This window comes from Rhodofomes roseus, assembly GCF_022264815.1.
Source record: "Rhodofomes roseus strain CIRM-BRFM 1785 chromosome Unknown C8Q71scaffold_2, whole genome shotgun sequence".
NCBI classification, from domain to species: Eukaryota; Fungi; Basidiomycota; class Agaricomycetes; order Polyporales; family Fomitopsidaceae; genus Rhodofomes; species Rhodofomes roseus.
The window spans coordinates 899904-918643 of NW_025952958.1; the positions used below are offsets into that span (position 1 = coordinate 899904).

At 56.3% G+C, this 18740-nt stretch overlaps 8 protein-coding genes across 8 annotated transcripts; 5 read left to right on the forward strand and 3 right to left on the reverse strand.

Moving 5' to 3' along the window:
• The first annotated feature begins 263 nt into the window (after positions 1 to 263).
• Positions 264 to 5544, forward strand: C8Q71DRAFT_733865 (uncharacterized protein). Its single transcript, XM_047922364.1, has 12 exons — positions 264 to 554; positions 606 to 877; positions 930 to 1172; positions 1233 to 1372; positions 1496 to 2063; positions 2115 to 2243; positions 2297 to 2321; positions 2378 to 2726; positions 2792 to 3022; positions 3079 to 3660; positions 3719 to 4421; positions 4478 to 5544. The coding sequence occupies exons 1-12, from the start codon at positions 461 to 463 to the stop codon at positions 5318 to 5320; spliced, it is 4179 nt and encodes a 1392-aa protein (XP_047783716.1). The 5' UTR covers positions 264 to 460; the 3' UTR covers positions 5321 to 5544.
• C8Q71DRAFT_733871 (UPF0057-domain-containing protein) lies at positions 5534 to 6408 on the reverse strand. Its single transcript, XM_047922365.1, has 5 exons — positions 6202 to 6408; positions 6142 to 6146; positions 6003 to 6081; positions 5929 to 5945; positions 5534 to 5872 (listed from the first exon to the last, which is right to left on the reverse strand). Exons 1-5 carry the CDS (start codon positions 6229 to 6231, stop codon positions 5830 to 5832), a joined length of 174 nt encoding a protein of 57 aa, XP_047783717.1. The 5' UTR covers positions 6232 to 6408; the 3' UTR covers positions 5534 to 5829.
• A 255-nt stretch (positions 6409 to 6663) lies between these two features.
• Positions 6664 to 7712, forward strand: C8Q71DRAFT_853202 (Alpha/Beta hydrolase protein; the record flags this gene model as incomplete). The annotated part of the gene is made up of 2 exons (XM_047926915.1): positions 6664 to 6839; positions 6893 to 7712. The coding sequence occupies 2 exons, from the start codon at positions 6664 to 6666 to the stop codon at positions 7710 to 7712; spliced, it is 996 nt and encodes a 331-aa protein (XP_047783718.1).
• Positions 7713 to 8007: 295 nt separating this feature from the next.
• C8Q71DRAFT_214792 (Cerato-platanin) lies at positions 8008 to 8839 on the forward strand. Its single transcript, XM_047917063.1, has one exon. It carries the CDS (start codon positions 8303 to 8305, stop codon positions 8738 to 8740), a length of 438 nt encoding a protein of 145 aa, XP_047783719.1. The 5' UTR covers positions 8008 to 8302; the 3' UTR covers positions 8741 to 8839.
• A 1445-nt stretch (positions 8840 to 10284) lies between these two features.
• Positions 10285 to 10826, forward strand: C8Q71DRAFT_720152 (Cerato-platanin; the record flags this gene model as incomplete). The annotated part of the gene is made up of 2 exons (XM_047921341.1): positions 10285 to 10707; positions 10800 to 10826. 2 exons carry the CDS (start codon positions 10285 to 10287, stop codon positions 10824 to 10826), a joined length of 450 nt encoding a protein of 149 aa, XP_047783720.1.
• Positions 10827 to 11249: 423 nt separating this feature from the next.
• On the forward strand, positions 11250 to 12202 carry C8Q71DRAFT_214982 (Cerato-platanin-domain-containing protein). The gene is made up of 3 exons (XM_047917064.1): positions 11250 to 11345; positions 11401 to 11904; positions 11962 to 12202. The coding sequence occupies exons 1-2, from the start codon at positions 11315 to 11317 to the stop codon at positions 11883 to 11885; spliced, it is 516 nt and encodes a 171-aa protein (XP_047783721.1). The 5' UTR covers positions 11250 to 11314; the 3' UTR covers positions 11886 to 11904; positions 11962 to 12202.
• A 609-nt stretch (positions 12203 to 12811) lies between these two features.
• On the reverse strand, positions 12812 to 16636 carry C8Q71DRAFT_802146 (nucleotide-diphospho-sugar transferase). Its single transcript, XM_047925960.1, has 10 exons — positions 16411 to 16636; positions 16228 to 16352; positions 15877 to 16140; positions 15635 to 15821; positions 15416 to 15579; positions 15237 to 15362; positions 14813 to 15183; positions 14622 to 14753; positions 14098 to 14570; positions 12812 to 14037 (listed from the first exon to the last, which is right to left on the reverse strand). The coding sequence occupies exons 1-10, from the start codon at positions 16534 to 16536 to the stop codon at positions 13051 to 13053; spliced, it is 2955 nt and encodes a 984-aa protein (XP_047783722.1). The 5' UTR covers positions 16537 to 16636; the 3' UTR covers positions 12812 to 13050.
• Positions 16637 to 16874: 238 nt separating this feature from the next.
• C8Q71DRAFT_733904 (uncharacterized protein) lies at positions 16875 to 18601 on the reverse strand. Its single transcript, XM_047922366.1, has 7 exons — positions 18525 to 18601; positions 18271 to 18406; positions 18100 to 18216; positions 17897 to 18049; positions 17728 to 17837; positions 17585 to 17678; positions 16875 to 17532 (listed from the first exon to the last, which is right to left on the reverse strand). The coding sequence occupies exons 2-7, from the start codon at positions 18382 to 18384 to the stop codon at positions 17278 to 17280; spliced, it is 843 nt and encodes a 280-aa protein (XP_047783723.1). The 5' UTR covers positions 18385 to 18406; positions 18525 to 18601; the 3' UTR covers positions 16875 to 17277.
• Positions 18602 to 18740: the final 139 nt, after the last annotated feature.

Genomic DNA, 18740 nt, shown 5'->3' on the forward strand with positions numbered 1-18740 from the left:
CTCAGTGCGAATTCCGTGATGTGTTGTAGCTTGTTGCTTCGCACGTCCGTACTTACATCGAGTTGTTGTCTTGACGCTAATCCATGCATGTTTATATATATTATGATGCATCCAGAGCTAGTCAATTGTTAGATCTCTGAGGCTCGCTGGCAGCCGTCTGCAGTACGATCCAGTAGTACCCATCTAACGCGGTTGTCACAAATCACGTGGTCTGACGCGACGCGTTACAATTGTGGCCCACCGTCGTAGTGCAACTGCCAGTACTGTCTCGTGCAGCGTGCTTAACCTCTTACATCCCTGCTCGCATTCAGCAGTAACACTGGACTCAATATCTCTGGCCTTGAGCTGAGCTGCAAGGCGACCAGTGCGACGCACTAGTAGGCTCTGCAGGCTCGCATTCTTTGCGGTGCAGAACGCACAAGTATACCTAGACAAGAACTTCACGGGTCTATCACATAGCATGGATATGGACGAAATGCTTATTGACGATGACGCGCTCGAGGGTGCTCCGTCGATTGCCAGCGACGGAGAAACTGTAGCAGAGATGCATGAAGGTGCGCGCGATGTGGGAAAATCAAGCGCATTCGTTACTCATTCTGATTCAGTGGACGAACAACTCAATGTGCCTATTGTGAGCGACGAGTACATCCCGGCCGATCAATGCTCCGCGGAATCGTCACTGTCTGAAAGTACACGACAGCACTCGCACATCCGTGAGGAGAGCGGAAGGAATCTTTGTTCCACGTCCGCGACGGAAGCCACTCCCGTTAATGACTCTGAGGACGTAGACATGTGTAGGAGCAAGGACGCGCCCGACCTAGAATCAAGCGATGACGATGAAGGGCCATCTATCTCGCAACCATCTACAGATATACGTGTATGTTCAGGTTTATCACCCCAGAAGGTTGGACTTATCAGCATGAGGGTAGGCGGACTTGGAGACCATTCTCGTCGATGACCTCGCGGAGACTTTCAAAGGTTCATACTCGATGAACCGTACGTACACCGACGTGCCCAATCCAGGGTTGACCTTGCTCGCCGATGATATCGGCGTTGTCGGTCTGCCACTCAGTGAAAGAGAGGCAAAGGTCGTGAAGTCGGCTTGTCACCCGGTGATGATGCAGACTCTGGGCGATACGACACATAGCGCATGGGCTATGAATGCCAATCAGGTGTCTTTGTGTTCGCTCAAATGCGACACGCTAGAATGCTAACGGCGTTTTGTGCTCTAGGTCCTGTTCGCAAATCCAGCCTGGGAGGGCTTCACGCAGCGCGTCGTAGGGGATGTGTGTTCTGCTTTGGGTGTCGACGTCGCAGAAAGTCAGCCTCGCTGTGAGCTTTCTCATCTGCTACTCCATGAGGAGGGCGCGAAGTGCGTACTTGAGCATATTTACACGACTCGCTCTCACGTTGCCCTTAGCTGCTTACCAGAGCGAAGGTGAAACATTCACATCACGCGCTGTCGCGGTACCACTGATGCCTCGTCACCCCACAGCTCCGATGTATCAAGCAAAGTGTTCGCAAGCATTCACGTCGTGTTACCCTCCAAATTCACTGGGGGTGCCACGCAAATCTCGCACGGATCACGACGTATAGTATACGATGAATGTGCGGAAAGCGCTCTCAAGACCATAGTGCGCTCTTGGCACGCGGATGCTGTTCACGAACTCCAGCCTATCACTAGTGGTTATCGTCTTGCGCTTTCCTACAACATACTGCATGCGCCGAGCGTACCTAGACCAACATTATCCGATGACTCCATTGCCATCGCTGAACTGCGACGCATTCTGTTGTCATGGAAGCGGAGTATCCGAGCAGACACGCCAAGGAAGATAATCTATCTTCTTGACCACCACTATCCCGACGATTCCCTCAAAGTCGACACCTTGAAGGGACCTGATGCTCACAAGGTGTCCGTATTGTATGGACTAGCGCAGCAGTGCGGAATCTGCCTCGGATTGGCTACTTTCGAGGCTTTTCAAACGACTCCCGTGGAAGACCTGGGCTACTACCATACCGATGACACATGCGACGAATCTGTTACCATCACCAACCTCACCGATGTAAGGCGAGCAACATGCGACATACAGACCCACTGACGCTTCTGTTTGTAGTTCAATGGCCAACTCCTTCAACGTGACGTGGAGTTCGCATACAAGGATATGATACCGAACGATACCCATTACATGGTTCAAGAGGGCTCTGTTTTCGATGAAGAACATCGCATAAAGTCCATGGAAGACGTACGTACCATCCACTCGTCCGACCGCCGATGTATCTCAATGGCCGTCCGTAGGATGTACCCGACATGCTCAAGCGATGTACGTCTATTCCACTGCTGCTGCCCACTTTTTTCGCTGACGGACCGGACGCACAGCCTGTCGTCGTACTGCTCTCATTATCCGGCCTCAACACTTCGACCTCGATAAGACATACGAAGATGACATCTCTTCTATGCTCGACGAACTGGTAGAGTTACAGCCCGGAAAATCACGGAAACGGGATCGCAGGCTTGTCGAGTTCCTTTTCAATCTTTCACAGGCCCATGCAAAACAGAAAGGCCGGGTCGCACGAACGTTGTGCAGTGTCGCTTGCTCTTGGCAAGACTTTCAGCTGTGGAAGCGTACGGCTAAATTGTGCGAGGCAACCCTAGGTGTCAAAACCCTCGGTAGTGACGTCGTCTTTCGATCAATCGAGACATTCGGATTTCAACTCCTGCTACCAATGTATGCCTTTTGATATGATCTGATTCCGCGATGCGACGTAGCGTTAACCATCACTTCTCTTTCAGTATGGAAGAAATGGTGCACACAGAGGAAGATAATGAGCCGCTCTTTCAGTTCTTGGATGCACTGGAGAAGTGGGCAGGAGACTTCGCAGGGGCGAGGCAAGGCGTCCTCGAATGGGCTCGCACCCAACGCGAATTCGCGATCAATCACCTCGCGAAGCCGAGAGCAGACGACGGTCGAGCCTTGCTACAGACTACTTTGGAACACGGTGGATTGCCAGCGTTACAAGACTCGTAGGTCTTGTTTGGCGTCCCTCGGTATCAGGGAGCTAACGGCAGCGATGCTACAGGATCGTGCCTCAGCTGTGCAGAATTTCTGATCCTAGCTTCCTCTTATCGTTGGCAGACCTGCTGAAACTAGAGGCGCTGAAGCCGGACGTCTCTCTCGATGCCCAGAGGAGGATCACGAAGATGCATATGGACGTCCTCTCAGCCGCGATTCGGCGGGTCGACCTATACAAAACAACAACCAGTGCCATGGTGAAGTTGAACCGCTACCCGTGGCAGAGATCGGAACCGGTTCCCGAGCCAGCTATAGCCATGACTTATATGGACGCGTGTCTCGCAGCGGACAGCGATGAGCTTGTGGGGCAGCTCGTCAAGAAGCTGACCAACCTGCCTACCGGCCGCCTAAGCGAGAAGGACACGACAATACGGATGAATCATGTCCTGATTCCTCTGCTGCCTCTTGTTGGAGTCAAGCTCAGGGCTCGGCCGGCCAATTCACCTACTCTCCCCAGTGTTGCCAAGCTCTACGAGGAGACCGTGCTGTTGTTTCTCCGGACTCGGCCAACCGCGCTCACCAAAGAGGACCTGTCATGGCTCGTTCAGACCGCGATTCTTCATGGAGGCATTGATTTCCTTGAGAAAACGTGAGTGCCGTGCCATATTATGACTGATCGGTCCTTTCTCATCGAGTTCCTCACCCAGAGTATGGCCAGTCATTCGGTCAAGCGTGGCATACACCGACAACGATATGTCGGAGTTCGTCAACCTTCTTCGCGCCCATGCCGGCGACTTCCCTCCATCGAGGACGGGCTCCTCCGTGCGGTCTCTTGCATCGAAAGTGGTGCGACACATCGTCGAGAAAGCCAAGTTCTATGCATATGCGAGACCGCGTTACATGACGGGCGCTCGCACCGGTTCAGAGCCGGATATCACCAAAGCCATCGAGCTCCTGTCGCTATGTCACCGCACCGATTGCATGGACTCTTGTACTCTCCTCTTCAAGCGTCTGCTCGCCCCGCCTTCCCTCTCGCCGGAGTACGTCGAGCACATCCTCGTGCCTCTCTTGCCTGAGCTGCGCAAGTTCCTGCTGGAGAACGGCCTCTCGCTGTCCGACGAGCCGTTCAGCGCGGTCTTCAAGACCGTCCTCATGCTCTGGGGGAAACGCGTCCTCGGCCCCAAGCCGAACGATGTCCCGGCGGACGTCATGGCCATGCTGGCGAGCTACAGATGCAAGTGTGTGGACTGCACCACTGCGTTCAACTTCTTGATGAGCAGCCCGGAGAGGGACCGCGCCATCCATCGCCTCGGTGCGGCGAGGAAGAAGCACCTCGAGTCGATGTTGGTCACGTATGCGCGGCGGGCCGCTACGTGGTCAGTGCTCAGGGCTGTCCCACAAGGGTTGCTGGTGAGTGGTCGTGTGCGAAACCACGGCAGCGTACCCGCTGATGCATGTACGCGTAGATCACGAAAGATGACACGATCCATCGCCCTATTCAGTGGAAGTTGGCGAAAAGTCAAAGCGCGACGATCCTTGCCTCGATCTCTCCGGACTACGAAGAATTGAAGAGGATCCTCGGTGCCGACTATCAGGTGATCATAGACATGATGGACGGGCGCATGCCAGAAGCTGGCGCGCTCCCAACTGCCAGTCCCGATAGATCAGCTGCCGTACAGAAATTACACGAGTTCATGCGACAGCGAAACATTTCTTCACAATCACCCCCCGCGGCTTCGACGTCGTCGGTTTCCTCTGAACGTCCCGCCATCGCAGCACCGTCAACGCCCTCAGGCCGTACGTCCCTCGCGCAACCAGCCGCCTCATCCCGTCCAACTGGTACTTCCGTCGCCCCGCCCCCGCCGCCTGCTTCCAAACGCTCCACGCAGACTCATCAGCAGCCTACGGGCGGCCAGTGGAACGTCGACCCCCTCCCCGAGCTGCTGCCAGTGGGCACTAGTAAACGGACTACGAAGACTCTACCGAAGACGCCTACTGGAGTCCCGAGCATAGACCTACTCCGGGCATCCACTGCGAGTCAGCCCGCCACCCTTCGGACGTCGCCGCGCAGGAGGACGAAGCAGACCGCGAGGAAGGGCACTGGTACGGGGGGACGTCTTCCCAGTGTTATGTCCGCAATGGTGAATGCACGCCCCGCGGTCCCTGCGACGGCGTCCCGCACCAGGTCGGGTGCTCCCGCGATGCAGCCCGTTGCGAGCTCGCAGTCGTCCAAGACCGCGACTCCGTCGCGCAAGCGCAAGAGGGTGTCGTACGATCCCTTGGATGTCATCGACCTGACTTCAGACTAAATATTGTGAACTCGCCGTCAAACTAATGGTTTGTCTCGTCGTCAAACGCTGCATGCTCGTTACAGTACATTATTCTGCTCTGCCTCGCTCTGATAGATCCTCCTTGTTTGGGGGTATCGTACTCATGTATAATGCGTAGCCTGTTTCTCCGTAGTGTGTTCTTTTAGAGACGTATACTTCACAACTCAATTGTAATGTTGAAACTGATTGGTAGTTCGGTTTGAGCTCCAAAGGGCACAGTATGTGATCAGCGCTGAGAAGCACCCTATATTCGCTGATGCACTCTTTCCTTATGAACTTGGTCAATTGTATCCACATCCGTCAGGGCAAGAGCTCCCAACAATCATAGGTAGAATCGTTGTGAGGGGTATATCCTACATTAGACTGCAAAGCGGCGTGTCAAAGTACTAGTAGATCTACAACAGCGTGAAGAGTCCATGAATACAAGAAGCGTTCGTGGTCGTAACGGATCATGAGTATTCATGCGAAGTTGAAGCGCTTTCCACCTCCTAGTATTTGAGGATGATGTAGAGCGCGTGGATGATGCCCGGGCTGTGGAAGTGTGATCGTGAGCGGCATAAGGGGGTGAGAGCAAGGCCGATACACACATGTATCCCAAGCACGTCTGGAGTAAAATGCGTCAGACAATATGTTCAGGCTCTCAGCGGAAGAGAAGACGCACCAGAACAATGTTGATGATAAGGTCAGCCCCAAAGCCTCGCTCGAGGAAGACGCCAACAGGCGGGAGGATGATCGCAAAGCTAGAAAATAACCGACTTGGTCAGCAGGAGGCCGATGAGTCTGCTCAAACATGAACTGACATGATCTGTCATGCAACGACCGGTCAGTGGATATAACTACAGAAACCGCGGACTGCTCACCTTGCAGATGTCAGAGCCGGTGAAAGGCATGGCGGTGGATGAGTGAGGTGAGGGAGGGAGGCGAAAAGAGAGCTGGGATCGAAGGCGACCGTGAGCGCCGCGCGTTATAACAGAGGCACCGGGCACGATGACGTGGGACGGGCTGCGCTCCCACGTGGCCCTAACCCGAGCAACCCGTCGCCGGCGCCGGCGCCCGATACCGCCGGCCGCCATCGCCGTCGAGTACGCCGAGGTCGACGCTGCGTGCGCCGTGGATGCTGCTCGCCGCGTTGCTCTTGAATTCTCCTTTTCGACGACGTCTGCGACTGCCCATACACTGCCAAGGCTATCGCGGCTGTGGAGATCCTGCTGCGTACGCCGCGCGAGCTCGAGGTGTAAGTGCGTCCCGCGTGCCGCGAGGCCTGCCCCTCATGCTCACCACGCACCACGCACCATACCCAATGCGCAGTATCCACGCACAGGATGTCATCGCAACCGAACACCACCGTGCTGGATGAGCACCGTGACATCCCGTACATCGCGACAGATGCCAGGAATCCGCTGCACGAGTTCGACTTGTACGTCCCGAAGAGGCGGGAGAACCTGGATACGCGGCTACCCCCGCTGGTCTGCTTCATTCACGGCGGCGCATGGCGTTCGTGAGTCTCCAAGCTTGCCCGTATATCGAACGCAACTCACCAATGCTTTGCAGCGAGGATAAGGCCGAACACGCCGGGCTTGCTCGACGACTCGCTGCGCATACCAACTTCCCCGTGGCTGTCCCTAATTATCGTCTCACTACCGCCTCAACACCCATTCGTCATCCAGGACATGCGGAGGACCTACTTGCATTCTTGCATTCCCTTTTGACTTGGTCTGGTCCGCAAGCATCCGCGCCTACACCGCCGTATGATCCGACCCGGCTCTACCTCATCGGCCACAGCTGCTCGGCGCATATGCTCACGTCCATATTCTTGCAGCCACCCGAACCCGCGTCGGACGCCTCTCCGCTACTGGCGTCGCCATCTTCCACTGCATCTGGCGTGCCTTCACCTCCACCGTCCCCAATACCTACTCCAGACACGCTTGTGCCTTCACCGGCCTTACTTGCCGCTACCCACGCTATCGTGATGTCCGAGGGTTTATACGACCTTGACGCGCTCTTGGTCACGTACCCCGCGTATAAGACGTGGTTCATCGCGCCCACATTCGGCCGCTTGCGTTCATACGCGCCGTGGAACACCGCTTCTTACCAATTGCGCCCGGGGGCAGAGCATCTGAGGTGGCTCATCCTGCACTCGAAAGGAGACACCTTGGTCGACCAAGGGCAGAGCGAACGGATCTGGGGACATTTGACAGAGCTCTATGGACAAGACGTGCATGTAGGCGACAAGGGTGGACCAGTGCAGAGGGAATGGGAGGTGCTCACGGAGGAGCACAACGAGATGCTAGCCGGTGAAGTGTACCCGCGCCTCGTAGGGGACTACATTCTGGCCAATATCCAGTGCCAAGAGTCAGCTGGCCCGTCCTAGGCCTGCTGTTGCTGGGCCCGAACGCCCGGATCTGTCAGGCCCTGCCTACAGTCCACCTCGTACTGGCGCATCAACGCCGTGTGCGGTCAGCTAGGGCGGTCATGACTGGCCTACCGCGATGTGCACACCGTGATTCAGGTCCCAAAACACGGTCATGTGGCCGCGTGGGCGGTCTACCGCCGTGCTTCACACTGTATGCTAGGCCTGTCAATCAAAGCGCGGCGTCTCCGGTCAGGAAATGCCTTCATTCTGTCGGTCCGCGGCGCACGATCTGCGGGAGCGCGTTCGCTGGGCCTACGTACGCTGCCGGACCTGCCCTCCGCCATGGGGCCGACTCGACCATCGGACTTCAGTCTGCTGATGCATGCCTGTACTCACAACGGGCTGCGAGCACCGTCGCAATTGACATTCTGGAACCTACGTCGACTCTGCTCTCGTCGTGGCGCCGCTAGGGCTCGGGCACGTCTAGGGGCGTATAAAAGCTCGAAACCCTTCCGTCAGTCCCCAGCATCTTGCAGACCAGCACAAGCCCAAGAAGCTACTCACCCATCCTCGCCATCACCCGCATCCTCCCTTCATCCACCGTCGTCATGAAGTTCTCCGCCATGTTCACCGCCCTCGCGCTCCTCGCGACCAGCGCACTCGCCCAGTCGACCGTCACGGTCTCGTACGACCAGACATACGACAACGCGGGCCAGTCGCTAGACACCGTCGCGTGCTCGGACGGGCCCGAGGGGCTCGACCCGCCCTACTCGACGTTCGGCGACCTCCCCGACTTCCCGTACATCGGCGGCGCGGCGGCCATCGCCGGGTGGGGCTCGGACCAGTGCGGGACGTGCTGGCAGCTGCAGTACACGACGCCGACGGGCACGCCGTACACGGTGAACGTGCTCGCGATCGACCATACGGACGCGGGCTTCAACATCGGCCTCACGGCGTTCAACGCGCTGGTCGGCGGCGATGGGACGTTCGTTGGCAGGGTGGACGCGACGGCTACTCAGGTCGACAAGTCGGTCTGCGGCCTGTAGGGCGGTGGTATGTGGGTGCTGTCTCTGTGCTGCGGGTTTGTGCGGAGGCTGACGTGTTGGTGTATCCTGCAGGACTCCCTGACCAAGCACGACCAGCCCGAACGATGATCACGTCTTGGACATTTTTTGGACAGTGAATGGACATGGACTACCGCATCATGGACTAGTGTTATATTGTCACTGTAATTCGCATGTGCAATGGACTGGTGTACGCCAATCGTGATGCTACTGCCTTTTTCGTGGATTTCGTCGATTGATACTACCGCGACCACCGACGACTCTGAGAAGCTCGAGCGAACTTCTTCGGCATTGCATTCGAGACCAATCGATCAACGTCAACGTCGATCAACCGTCTTCTCCGATCGGCGGCCCAGAAAGCTACCAGTTATGCCTGGTTTGTCCTGGGTTTGTCGTCGTGATTGGGCATCTTTAAACATGCGCCTGCCAGTTCCTCGCTTGTTCTCACATCCCCAGGTTTAGACGTTTGAACTTCGAATCTCTGATCGCCAAGACCTCCTAGCGCTGAACGTGCTTCGGGGCCGGCCGCGTACCACCAGTTCAAAGTTGATGCACACCCTCGTGTGCCGAGAGCTTGCAGCGCATGCCGGGCCAGGCGTGTTCGTGCCGCCGACTGTACGGACGTTACTGGCCCGCCTGACTCCTCGTAGGCCGTAGCGCGGGCTTGTCGATTAGGCACATTCATTGGCCAACGCGGTGACAGGCTGCCGTCAATCCACCAGCGAGGCTCTTCCTTCTGGATGTTCGAGACATACGGTCACAGGCGGGTCTGTCTTTGGGCTGGCCTCACCCGCAACCAATCACTCGAGAAGAACCAGGTGCAGCTTGGGCAGCAGGCTATCCGTGGCGGAGCCTACCCGAGGTCTTAGTGGTGAGTGCATTGGGAATGATGCCAACGCGGTGCCAGGTGCGTCTGGTTAGCGTCTGGTATGACCGTGACCAAACTTGACGGAGCGACGAGCCCTAATTCTGCAGAGCTATCAGCGCACTGGAACCCCGCGCCGCCCGGCATCATACTGCCTGTTGTCTACCTTCGCAGTGCGACGGTAATCTGACCCCGGTGTTCGTCATGTGGACTGTCGAATCGGTGGACGCTAGACATCGTAGTTCAGTAGCCAGGTACGCACCCAGTGAAACTCAGGAGTACCTCCACTCACTCTCATTCAGTGCATCGACATCTAGGCGTCGTTGGGCGCGGCTACCAGGCTTACGGCGTGCACGTCGCCGGCCTTGCCTTGCTGCTGCCAGTAATATGCGCAATTTGCTCTCGCAGTCTAGCTTGGCTGGGACTCGACTGGCAGCCTACGTCGGTCTGCTGATGCTTGCCCATCTCACAGCGGGACCAGCCCACCGCTGCTCTCGGTCATGACTCTACACGCTGAGCGCATCTCCTGGACTTGACCTCAGCTAGGGATTCAGCTCAGAACATATAAAAGGCCCCCGTACGCACCGATGGGTCCAACATCGCACAGTCTCTTCAACGCAGACAGCGAGTGTCCCATCTGCCTCTCGACGCGCCGTTCACCATGAAGTTCACCGCCCTCATCGCCTCCATCGCTCTCCTCGCCACCTCCGTCGTCGCGCAGACGACCGTCACGGTCTCCTACGACCAAACCTACGACAACGCCGACGGGTCGATGCTGACCGTCGCCTGCTCCGACGGAGCCGAGGGCCTCGATCCTCCCTACGACACGTTCGGCTCCCTGCCGACCTTCCCCTTCATCGGAGGCGCTGCCGCCGTCGCCGGGTGGGGTTCGTCGGAGTGCGGCTCCTGCTGGGAGCTGTCGTACACCTCGCCCCAGGGTGTCGTGTACACCATCAACGTGCTCGCCATCGACCATGCCGGCGCTGGCTTCAATATCGCGCTCGAGGCGCTGAACGCGCTGACGAACGGTCAGGCCGAATTCCTCGGAAGGGTCGATGCGACGGCCACCTCTGTTGACGCGTCGGTCTGCGGTTTGTGAGCGACTGCTAGGGAAGAGGTGCGCTAGATTTGCACCTGTGTGATGCATTATGACTAAATGACATACGTGTTTAACAGGCTGGCAGCAAGAGGGAATTTGAATAGTACCTGCGTTGTGGTAACGGACTGAGAATTGGACACTGGGATCCTCGGACTATGATCGACTGTATTCTGTTGTTCAACTGGTGTTATGTCATATGTGCTCGAGTCCTGTCGGTCTTCAAGTTGTGAGCGTGATAGGCATGGACGAATTTTCCTGGTGAGTTAGCCATCACATGAACAGCCAGTACGTTTGCCGGTTAAAACATTCTCAGAAGGCCTCTCAACGTTTCTGTAGCCCTTGGTGTAGGCGACTACAACACACGACACACCCAAGTTCGGCGCTCCGGCCTGTGACGGATGTGTCTTCTCAGAAGTATGCAACAAATGAGCATTTCCTTCTCGTGACAGCATCCGCCATATCGGTCTGACTTGCCCGCCCCATGTGAGACCGTTAGTATTTTATTGCCCGCCGTCCGTGGTGGCGCGACAAAGACGATGTCAGTTCGAACAGCATTCGGCGGGGCGCAGGCTGCGTTCAGCTATTAGCCGGTATGGGGTCCGCGGCATCTAGTAATATCTGTCGTAAGCATGCACTCACGCTAGCAGGAGTATAAATGTGCTGACCATGTAGCCTCAGTGGCCAACGAACTTTCGCCAAATCTTGTACTCGTCTCTACCGTCGCAAAGCATACCGTGATGTTCCCCTACGCTTACTCATTGCTGCTACTGGCAGCCGCCGCGACCCCTGCGATCTTCGCTCAAACCGAGGTGGTGGTTTACCAGAACCTGTCACCCAACTACGACGTGTCTTCCACTTCAGTCAGCACCGTCACCTGCGCTGCTCTGCTCAATCCACCGTACAAGACGTTCGGCGAACTCCCCTACTTCCCTTACCTCGCCGGCGCTTCGTTCATCTCAGAAGGCGGTACCGCTGAGTGCGGGTCGTGCTGGCAGCTAACGTCGGCCAACGGCACGATCAACGTAGTGCTCATCAACCACGCCGACAACGGTTTCGATGTTGGGCATACGGCGTTCAACGACTTGACGGACCATGGAGCATTTCTGTACTCCAGCGTGAATGCCACGGCGACTCAGTTGGACGCATCTGTATGTGGGTTGTGAGCGTGTTGAGGGGCAGGATGTGAGTCAATTGGTGCCAGTGACGTCTGTTCATACCTCATAGGCTGATATGAATCAGGTCGAGCAAGCTGTCGCAAGGCAATTATTATACAGAGCTTGTAATCGCCGGCCTTCTCACTGCACTTGGTGTCTAGACTTGAGCCACGATGGTCGTGGAGATGGATCCGTTTACTTTGAATTTAAGGCCCACTGCCCTAGTGTAAGGGATGCGTACGATGACGATCGGTAGCTGATTCTCGTACTCACCCGCTATCGTTGTGTAGCAGATAATCCTTTGGAGATTTGAGCGAATTTTCTAATGTTATATCGGCCATGCGGACGTTTTTGAGCTACCTTTGGCGACTCCGAGACCGGTGTGGACACAACAGGATCATGTCTCCCGTCCGAGCATCACATTCAATCCGGAGCCGTTCAACGTCGCCCCACCGTGTCTCATCCGTGCACGCGAGTGTGTAAGGGGACCAGGAGTCGCCCGAGCGTCTCCCCGGGTGCGAGGGGTACGATCATCATGATGCGTGGCCCGGCGGGCTTCGGTGTGAGATCGAGATCGTCGCGTTTCTGAATCAGCGGCCAGGAATATGGTTCATTGAGCTCAACGTTCAAACGTTCAACGCTCTCAGAAGTATTGTACAGCTTGGAGTGTCATGAGAGGCTCTTTCAACATCTGTCCATTGCAGTGAATCACGATATTCTTGAAACCATCGTCTCATTTTTAGACTCGCGATGGGTACACCCACAGGCTGCACAGTGGCCAAGGAACTATCGTCACCGTGTCTGTCTAGAATTCGTAATCCGTGACTACACACCAACGCGACCGCTGTGGTATCTCTTATTCTGACAGGCGCGGAACCTTCGGGCGTCAAGCTGTGCTTAGACTCATACTAGTGCTGCTGATTTCGATGAGGACATCGTTCTCAGGCTCGCAGGACACGCAAGCTAATTGTTATATAGGAATGATATATCGGTGTTGGCTTAGCTGGGCTTTCTTTCTATCCATCGCGTGTGTTTGCGCTATGGGTGGTATCATACAATGACAGACTACGCAGACGCGATGTCAGTTCTACGACTGTCCAGCGATGTTATAGGTACAAAAAGGAATGATTAGTATACAGTGTCGTCACATTGATACCCGTAAATCCCGTTCTATCTACTCACTTTCTTCCTCGCTGCTGTCCTCACCGCCGACGTCACGGCCTGTACTGTCTTCCCCACTCCCTTCTTCACTACTGGACCCTTCGCTGCCGCTACCGCTGGCTTCCTCGCTCTCCCCGCTTTCCTCCTCACTCTCCTCGCTCTCGTCCTCCTCGTCCTCCTCGTTATTGGTCTTCCTGCTAGGCTGTGTAGAGCCCGTTGCGACCTTCGCTATAGCTTGCGCAGGCAATGGTGTCGTCGAGAGGCCTGATGGTGCCGGCTTCGCAGCTTCATCCGCCGATGCAACGACCACAGTCCGTTGCGTCTCCTCGATCACAGCAGCAGCAACCTGCTTTCTTGCCGGATCGGCTACCTCGACTTGCTTGATAGTGGCAGTGGATGTGCTATCCACTGCCGCTACTACAGCTGCATGTGTTGTCGAGACTGGTTCCGCTGGCTCAGCAGCGCCAGCGGGCGTCGATACTGTAGCCGTAGTCTTGGTCTCTGTCTGCTCGACCTTCGTGGCGGGGACGTCCGCAGAGGCGAGCGTCTTCTCGGAGACCGCAGCCTTCGTGACCTCACTCTCCTCGCTCTCGCTCTCCTCGCTGCTCTCCTCACTGCCCTCGTTGCTTCCTCCTTCACTTCCCTCCTCGCTCTCCTCTTCGCTCTCCTCTTCCTCACTGCTCTCTGCCTTCGTCGCAGGGACTTGTGCGGCGGACCCCTTCTCTTCCTCTTCCTCTTCCTCTTCCTCCTCCTCTTCGTCCTCTCCCTCTCCACTCTCGTCGTCGCTCTCCTGCTCGTCGAACTGCTCGATCATCATCTTGCCGACGCTCCAGCACTTCTCGAGTCCGTCCATGTAGGGCCCAGGTTTCTGGCCCTCGGCCTGGGACGAGGCTTGTGCGTGCCACGCTCGGATGTCGTCTTCCTCGACGATGTCAGCTTGGTAGAGAGCGGCTAGAATCTGGCCAAACAGTGGTAGACGACTTGACTGCGCGCAATGACACTAAAGCATAGAAACAACCCTTAGACACTGAACGAGCGGGACAAAGTGAAGCATACATACCGCTAGCACTTCTACAGTCTCGACAGGGTCCACGCCGCCGATCCGGTCAATCAGCGGTCCCCACCTCGCGACCATCCTCCCGATCTCGGTCCGCTGCTTGGCGGCGTCACCCTCGACGATCGGGACGCGCTCGACGATGGCCTCCACGACAGCTTCACGCACTCTTCTCAGAGGAACGTTACTGGCCATACGGAGCGTCTTCAGTTCGACGGAGGCATTGTCGACGCTGTGTCCCTCTGCGAAGGCGCGGTCTAGCGACTGTTTGACTTCTGAGCGGAACTCTGAGTCGGCTGCTGAGGCTTGGAGGTTGTGAATGGTCGAGACGTCTGGGTCCGGCAGGGAGACAGATGTCATCGAGGATGTGCGAGAGAGGCCGTTCATAATCGAGGAAGCATCGTCTTCATCCTCGGAGTCCGACTCATCCTCCGTGACTGAGCCCGCGTCAGAGAGGTCAATGTCTGACGCTGTGTCGCCTGGAACGAGATTCAGCACCGTGTGCGTGGTCAACGACGACGAAGACAAACCTATCCGCATGAGACGCTGGTTATTGTATGACTCCACCTCGTCGACCTCCTCGTCCTCGTCTTCTGAATGTGACTGCGGCCAAACAACGGCGTTTGAGCCTTCCCCGAGCACTGACGTGACAGAATCTTGGTCTGGAATGCACATGTTATCGAAAGGAACGAGCAGAAGGAAGAAGAGCGAAAACACATACGTGCTTCGACCACCTCCCATTCTTCCTCGTCCTCCTCACCATCTGTCGACTCGCCGTCAACAAGGTATCGCCTTCTTGACACTCTATCGAAGCGAGCGAGCCGTGCGTTCTTCCCTAGCACAACACCATCGGCAATGAGGCAACCTGTCCGCACAGTGCTGCCCTCGCCAATTCGTACGCCGGAACCAACGATACTGTTCTCAACCAGAGCACCAGCTCCAATCTCGGTGTCGTCAAAGATGTATGCGCCTTTTAGCACAGCGCCAGGACCGATCTTGCATCGCTGCCCTATCACGCTTCCCGAAATCGAGGCACCGTCAGCTATGGTCGTATGTGCACCAATGAGCGTATTTGGCCCAACTCGCGCGGTTCTGTGGAGAGGATGGTCACTACTTGCCGACATTGCGAGAATATTGCGTCAGACCTCGACATGATAATGGTGTTGTCCTTGGCCATGTATTTATTTCCACGAAGGTGATCGTAAGCATGGCCTCCTGGGTGGTTGTTGTCGGGTACCAAGGGATATGTCCAGCGTGACAAGATATCTTTGCTGCAACAAAAACACTCAGCATGTCATGAGAATCTTGGAAGAGTTCTGAGCACCTAATGGCATCGTAGCTACGCGTATCTGCGACACGCGCAGCATAGCCCTCTTTCGCAATGTAGCAGTGGACGTTCTTCATGAGGAGATCTGATGTGAGGACACCGTAGACGAAGTCCCTCCGGATATCTGCGTAGTCGAAGTTGTCCTGGAATAACGACGGTACCTGCGATGCGATGGTCAGCATATGCGTAAACCACACGGTGAGATGGGACGCGCACTTCGACAGAGCAAATGTCTATGCAACAGTCGATGAGGTCATTGCGAATCTCAACCTCTGGATGCTCTGCGAAGATCTCGCGCGGTATCTCTGCGTGAGTCTTCGGAGGGTATCCGATGACGGACTCATAATGTAGGCATTCGGAGGTGTCTGGGTCAAGCACGAAGACGCCGGATTCGCCCCTCGATCTGTTTAGCTCTGGTAAGGCTCCTGCAAGGTCATCGCTAAGGGCAAAGCACGCACCTTGTCCTATGTTGCAGCCCACTCTCCTTCACAACTATGGTCATGATCGCATCCTTATTGGTTCGGCGGCGCTCCTTGTGGACACGGACGACCTCGTCGATGCGGATGTTGCTCACAAGATCGCCTGTGACCAGGACGAAATCGGAGGTGATGATTCCATGGGTGTAGATGTCGCGCATGGCATCTCCTGGTGAGAATGTCTCCTTCGCCGTTATGATAGGCACGATCTTCAGGCCGGAGCTCGGTCTCGACCATTTCGACTCTCTGTAGCCCAGCGCACGTAGAAGGAAGGAATAAAAGCACGGCATGATGAGCCAATATAATATACAGAAGAATCAGAATCGTGCGCACCGAATAGCCTTCTTCACCAGGTCTGCATACGACCTGCAAATCACGAAGATCTCCTGCACGCCCGCAAGTGCCAGACTCTCAAACGTCCAATCGAGCAGCGTTGCATTGCAGATCGGCAACAAGCACTGTCAGCAGGCATAACCTTCAGCACCTCCCAACAGCCTTCGAAAGATTCGGACGTACCCTCGGCTTGCCTACCGTGAGCGGTCTAAAGCGCTTATTGAAGCTGTCGGCGAGGATGACCGCCTGGAGGACCTCCTCCTCAGTCGCTAGGTCTTTCTCCTTGCCCGCAGACGATTTTGGCGGCATGGCGTAGGGTGGGTAGGGTGTTCGTGCGGGAAAGCAGGTTCTTTGCCTGAGCTTGCAGAAACGCACATATTCGTATTGGGCGCGTCGCGTTCCAAATGACTCGAGCGGTCACATGCATGGTGTATTCACGACAGCGGACGGAGCGTTCGCAGTCTTTCTCAAACGGAGTGCTTGCGACTGGTTGCTGCTTGGCGTTACAACGAGAAGTAGCATGTATGCAGGTTGCTCGCAAGCCAACCCGTTGCCATCAATGACGAACAAGACCATGGCGCCGCCTTCACTACGGGCACTCCAAATCGTACGAACTTGAGGACACCTCAGCAGTTCCAGCGAGACGATGATGACAACGCACAAGCACACTTGTATCAACACAGTTACATGGCAAAATGCGCACTGTATATTCCTATGACTACCCCATGCAAAGAACGACATAGAGACCAGCCACAGGAGCACGCCACCGAGAGAAAGAAAGTGGGTATGAGGATAACACGCTATCCGGGATCGTGATTAGTGGAGTGACAGCGGCCTAGCTGCACAGGTATGAACGAACAGATGGTCGTAAACAGGTAAGCAAATGATGACTAGATCCGCGTCGTACGATAAACCGACAGAAGAAGAAAGCCAATCCAGGATGAGCGGTGGACCAGGAGAGTGAGGATGAGACGTCAATGCAGGAGACATTAAGGACGGAGGGCATCGTGACAGGTCATAACGTTAAGCACGACATGAGACGATCCTGCCTTATGCAGCAGCAGCGACAACGGGAGCCGCAGGAGGTGCCTCCGTCTTGGGCTCTTCTGTCGCCGCGGGTGCCGGCGCCGACTCCTCCTCAGCAGGGTTCTCGAGGGGAGCAATGGGCTCCGACTCAGCGAGCTTCGGGGGGTCCTCCTCAACCTTGGGAGTGGTGGGCTCTGCCTTGGCCTTCGGCTTGAAGAAGTCGCCGACGCGAGCCGACAACCGGCGGGTGACCTTAGGCGATTTCGGCTTCTCCTCCTTCTGCGAAGCGCGTTGAGGACAATCACTCAGGCTGTGGAGGATCTCGACGCACCTTTTCCTCCTTGGATGCCTCGGCAGGAGTCTCGGCAGGACCCTCCGCAGGAGCAGCCTCGGCAGCAGGGGCCTCAGCAGCAGGCGCAGTCTCACTGAGACGATTATCAGTAAAAACATCATACGCAGTATCTCGACACCTACGTCTCCTTCACGGGCTCGGCGGCGGGCTCAGCCGGAGTCTCCTCATCCTTGGGGGCCTCGGCGGCAGCCTCAGCGGGCGTGTCCTCCTTGGGCGCCTCAGTGGCGGGCGCCTGCACATACGATGATGAGCACACCATAGCTACTGGGTGGTGACGTTGACTCCACATACCTCCTCTTTCTTCTCAGCCTTCTTGGTCTTCTCCTTAGGCTTCTTCTCAGTCTTCTCCTTCTTCTCGTGACCCTTGAAAGGAGCGAGGAGCTTAGCCAGCAAGCTGGGGCTCTTGGGGCGGTCCTCCTTCTTCTCCTCCTTCGCAGCCTCAGCCTGTAAACAGACGTCAGGACGGAAACGATAGATATTACAATGACACGTACGGGCTTAGCTTCCTCAGTAGCAGAAGCCTCCGCAGCGGGCTCAGCAGCGGGCGCGTCAGCAGCAGGGGCCTCAGTGGGCGCGGCCTCCTCAGCCTTGGCCTCCTCCGTAGCAGCCTCCTAGATCACACGACCGTTAGCATGGATACGTCATCGCAGCACATGATGACTCACAGTCGCAGCGGGGGCAACCTCGGGTGTAGCCTCGACAGCGGGGGCAACCTCAGCGGCGGGGGCCTCAGTAGGCTTCACGTCCTCGACGGGGGCGGGAGCGGCGGCGTCAGACATTACGAAGGGTAGTGTGGGCGAGCTGAAAAAAGAGTCAGACGCGTCGTTAGGGACAAAGGGCAGTGGAAAAACGCGAAAAAAGACGCAAGCGCGTCGCGCGGTGCAAGGCAGTACGAGAGAATGCTGAACTGACGACTTACATTAGTGGTATACGAGAAGAGAGAGGCTGGTATGGCCTGACGGACGCAGGAAGAACAGAGAGCGAGAGAGAAAGAGATAGGGACGAGAGCAAACAGAGCGCCTTCTTATCCCTTATGCAGGCTGTACAAACAAAGCTAAACTTCTTTTGGACATTTCGCGTTAAGCAACCCAAATCAGGCGACGCCTCCGCTTCTGCTGAAACACCTCCTGACTCA

What these genes read in the sequence shown, in the direction of transcription:
- C8Q71DRAFT_733865 (XM_047922364.1), top strand. Translation starts at nt 461, where the DNA reads ATGGATATGGACGAAATGCTTATTGACGATGACGCGCTCGAGGGTGCT. An exon ending in TTGCCAGCGTTACAAGACTC is followed by an intron (nt 3,023 to 3,078) that starts GTAGGTCTTGTT and finishes GCGATGCTACAG; the next exon opens with GATCGTGCCTCAGCTGTGCA. An exon ending in ATTGATTTCCTTGAGAAAAC is followed by an intron (nt 3,661 to 3,718) that starts GTGAGTGCCGTG and finishes TTCCTCACCCAG; the next exon opens with AGTATGGCCAGTCATTCGGT.
- C8Q71DRAFT_733871 (XM_047922365.1), bottom strand. Translation starts at nt 6,231, where the DNA reads ATGCCTTTCACCGGCTCTGACATCTGCAAG.
- C8Q71DRAFT_214792 (XM_047917063.1), top strand. Translation starts at nt 8,303, where the DNA reads ATGAAGTTCTCCGCCATGTTCACCGCCCTCGCGCTCCTCGCGACCAGC.
- C8Q71DRAFT_214982 (XM_047917064.1), top strand. Translation starts at nt 11,315, where the DNA reads ATGGGGTCCGCGGCATCTAGTAATATCTGTC. An exon ending in GGCATCTAGTAATATCTGTC is followed by an intron (nt 11,346 to 11,400) that starts GTAAGCATGCAC and finishes ATGTAGCCTCAG; the next exon opens with TGGCCAACGAACTTTCGCCA.
- C8Q71DRAFT_802146 (XM_047925960.1), bottom strand. Translation starts at nt 16,536, where the DNA reads ATGCCGCCAAAATCGTCTGCGGGCAAGGAGAAAGACCTAGCGACTGAG. An exon ending in TAGACATTTGCTCTGTCGAA is followed by an intron (nt 15,580 to 15,634) that starts GTGCGCGTCCCA and finishes ATCGCATCGCAG; the next exon opens with GTACCGTCGTTATTCCAGGA. An exon ending in ATGGGAGGTGGTCGAAGCAC is followed by an intron (nt 14,754 to 14,812) that starts GTATGTGTTTTC and finishes TGTGCATTCCAG; the next exon opens with ACCAAGATTCTGTCACGTCA.
- C8Q71DRAFT_733904 (XM_047922366.1), bottom strand. Translation starts at nt 18,384, where the DNA reads ATGTCTGACGCCGCCGCTCCCGCCCCCGTCGAGGACGTGAAGCCTACT. An exon ending in AGGTTGCCCCCGCTGCGACT is followed by an intron (nt 18,217 to 18,270) that starts GTGAGTCATCAT and finishes CGTGTGATCTAG; the next exon opens with GAGGCTGCTACGGAGGAGGC. An exon ending in AGGCTGAGAAGAAAGAGGAG is followed by an intron (nt 17,838 to 17,896) that starts GTATGTGGAGTC and finishes TCGTATGTGCAG; the next exon opens with GCGCCCGCCACTGAGGCGCC.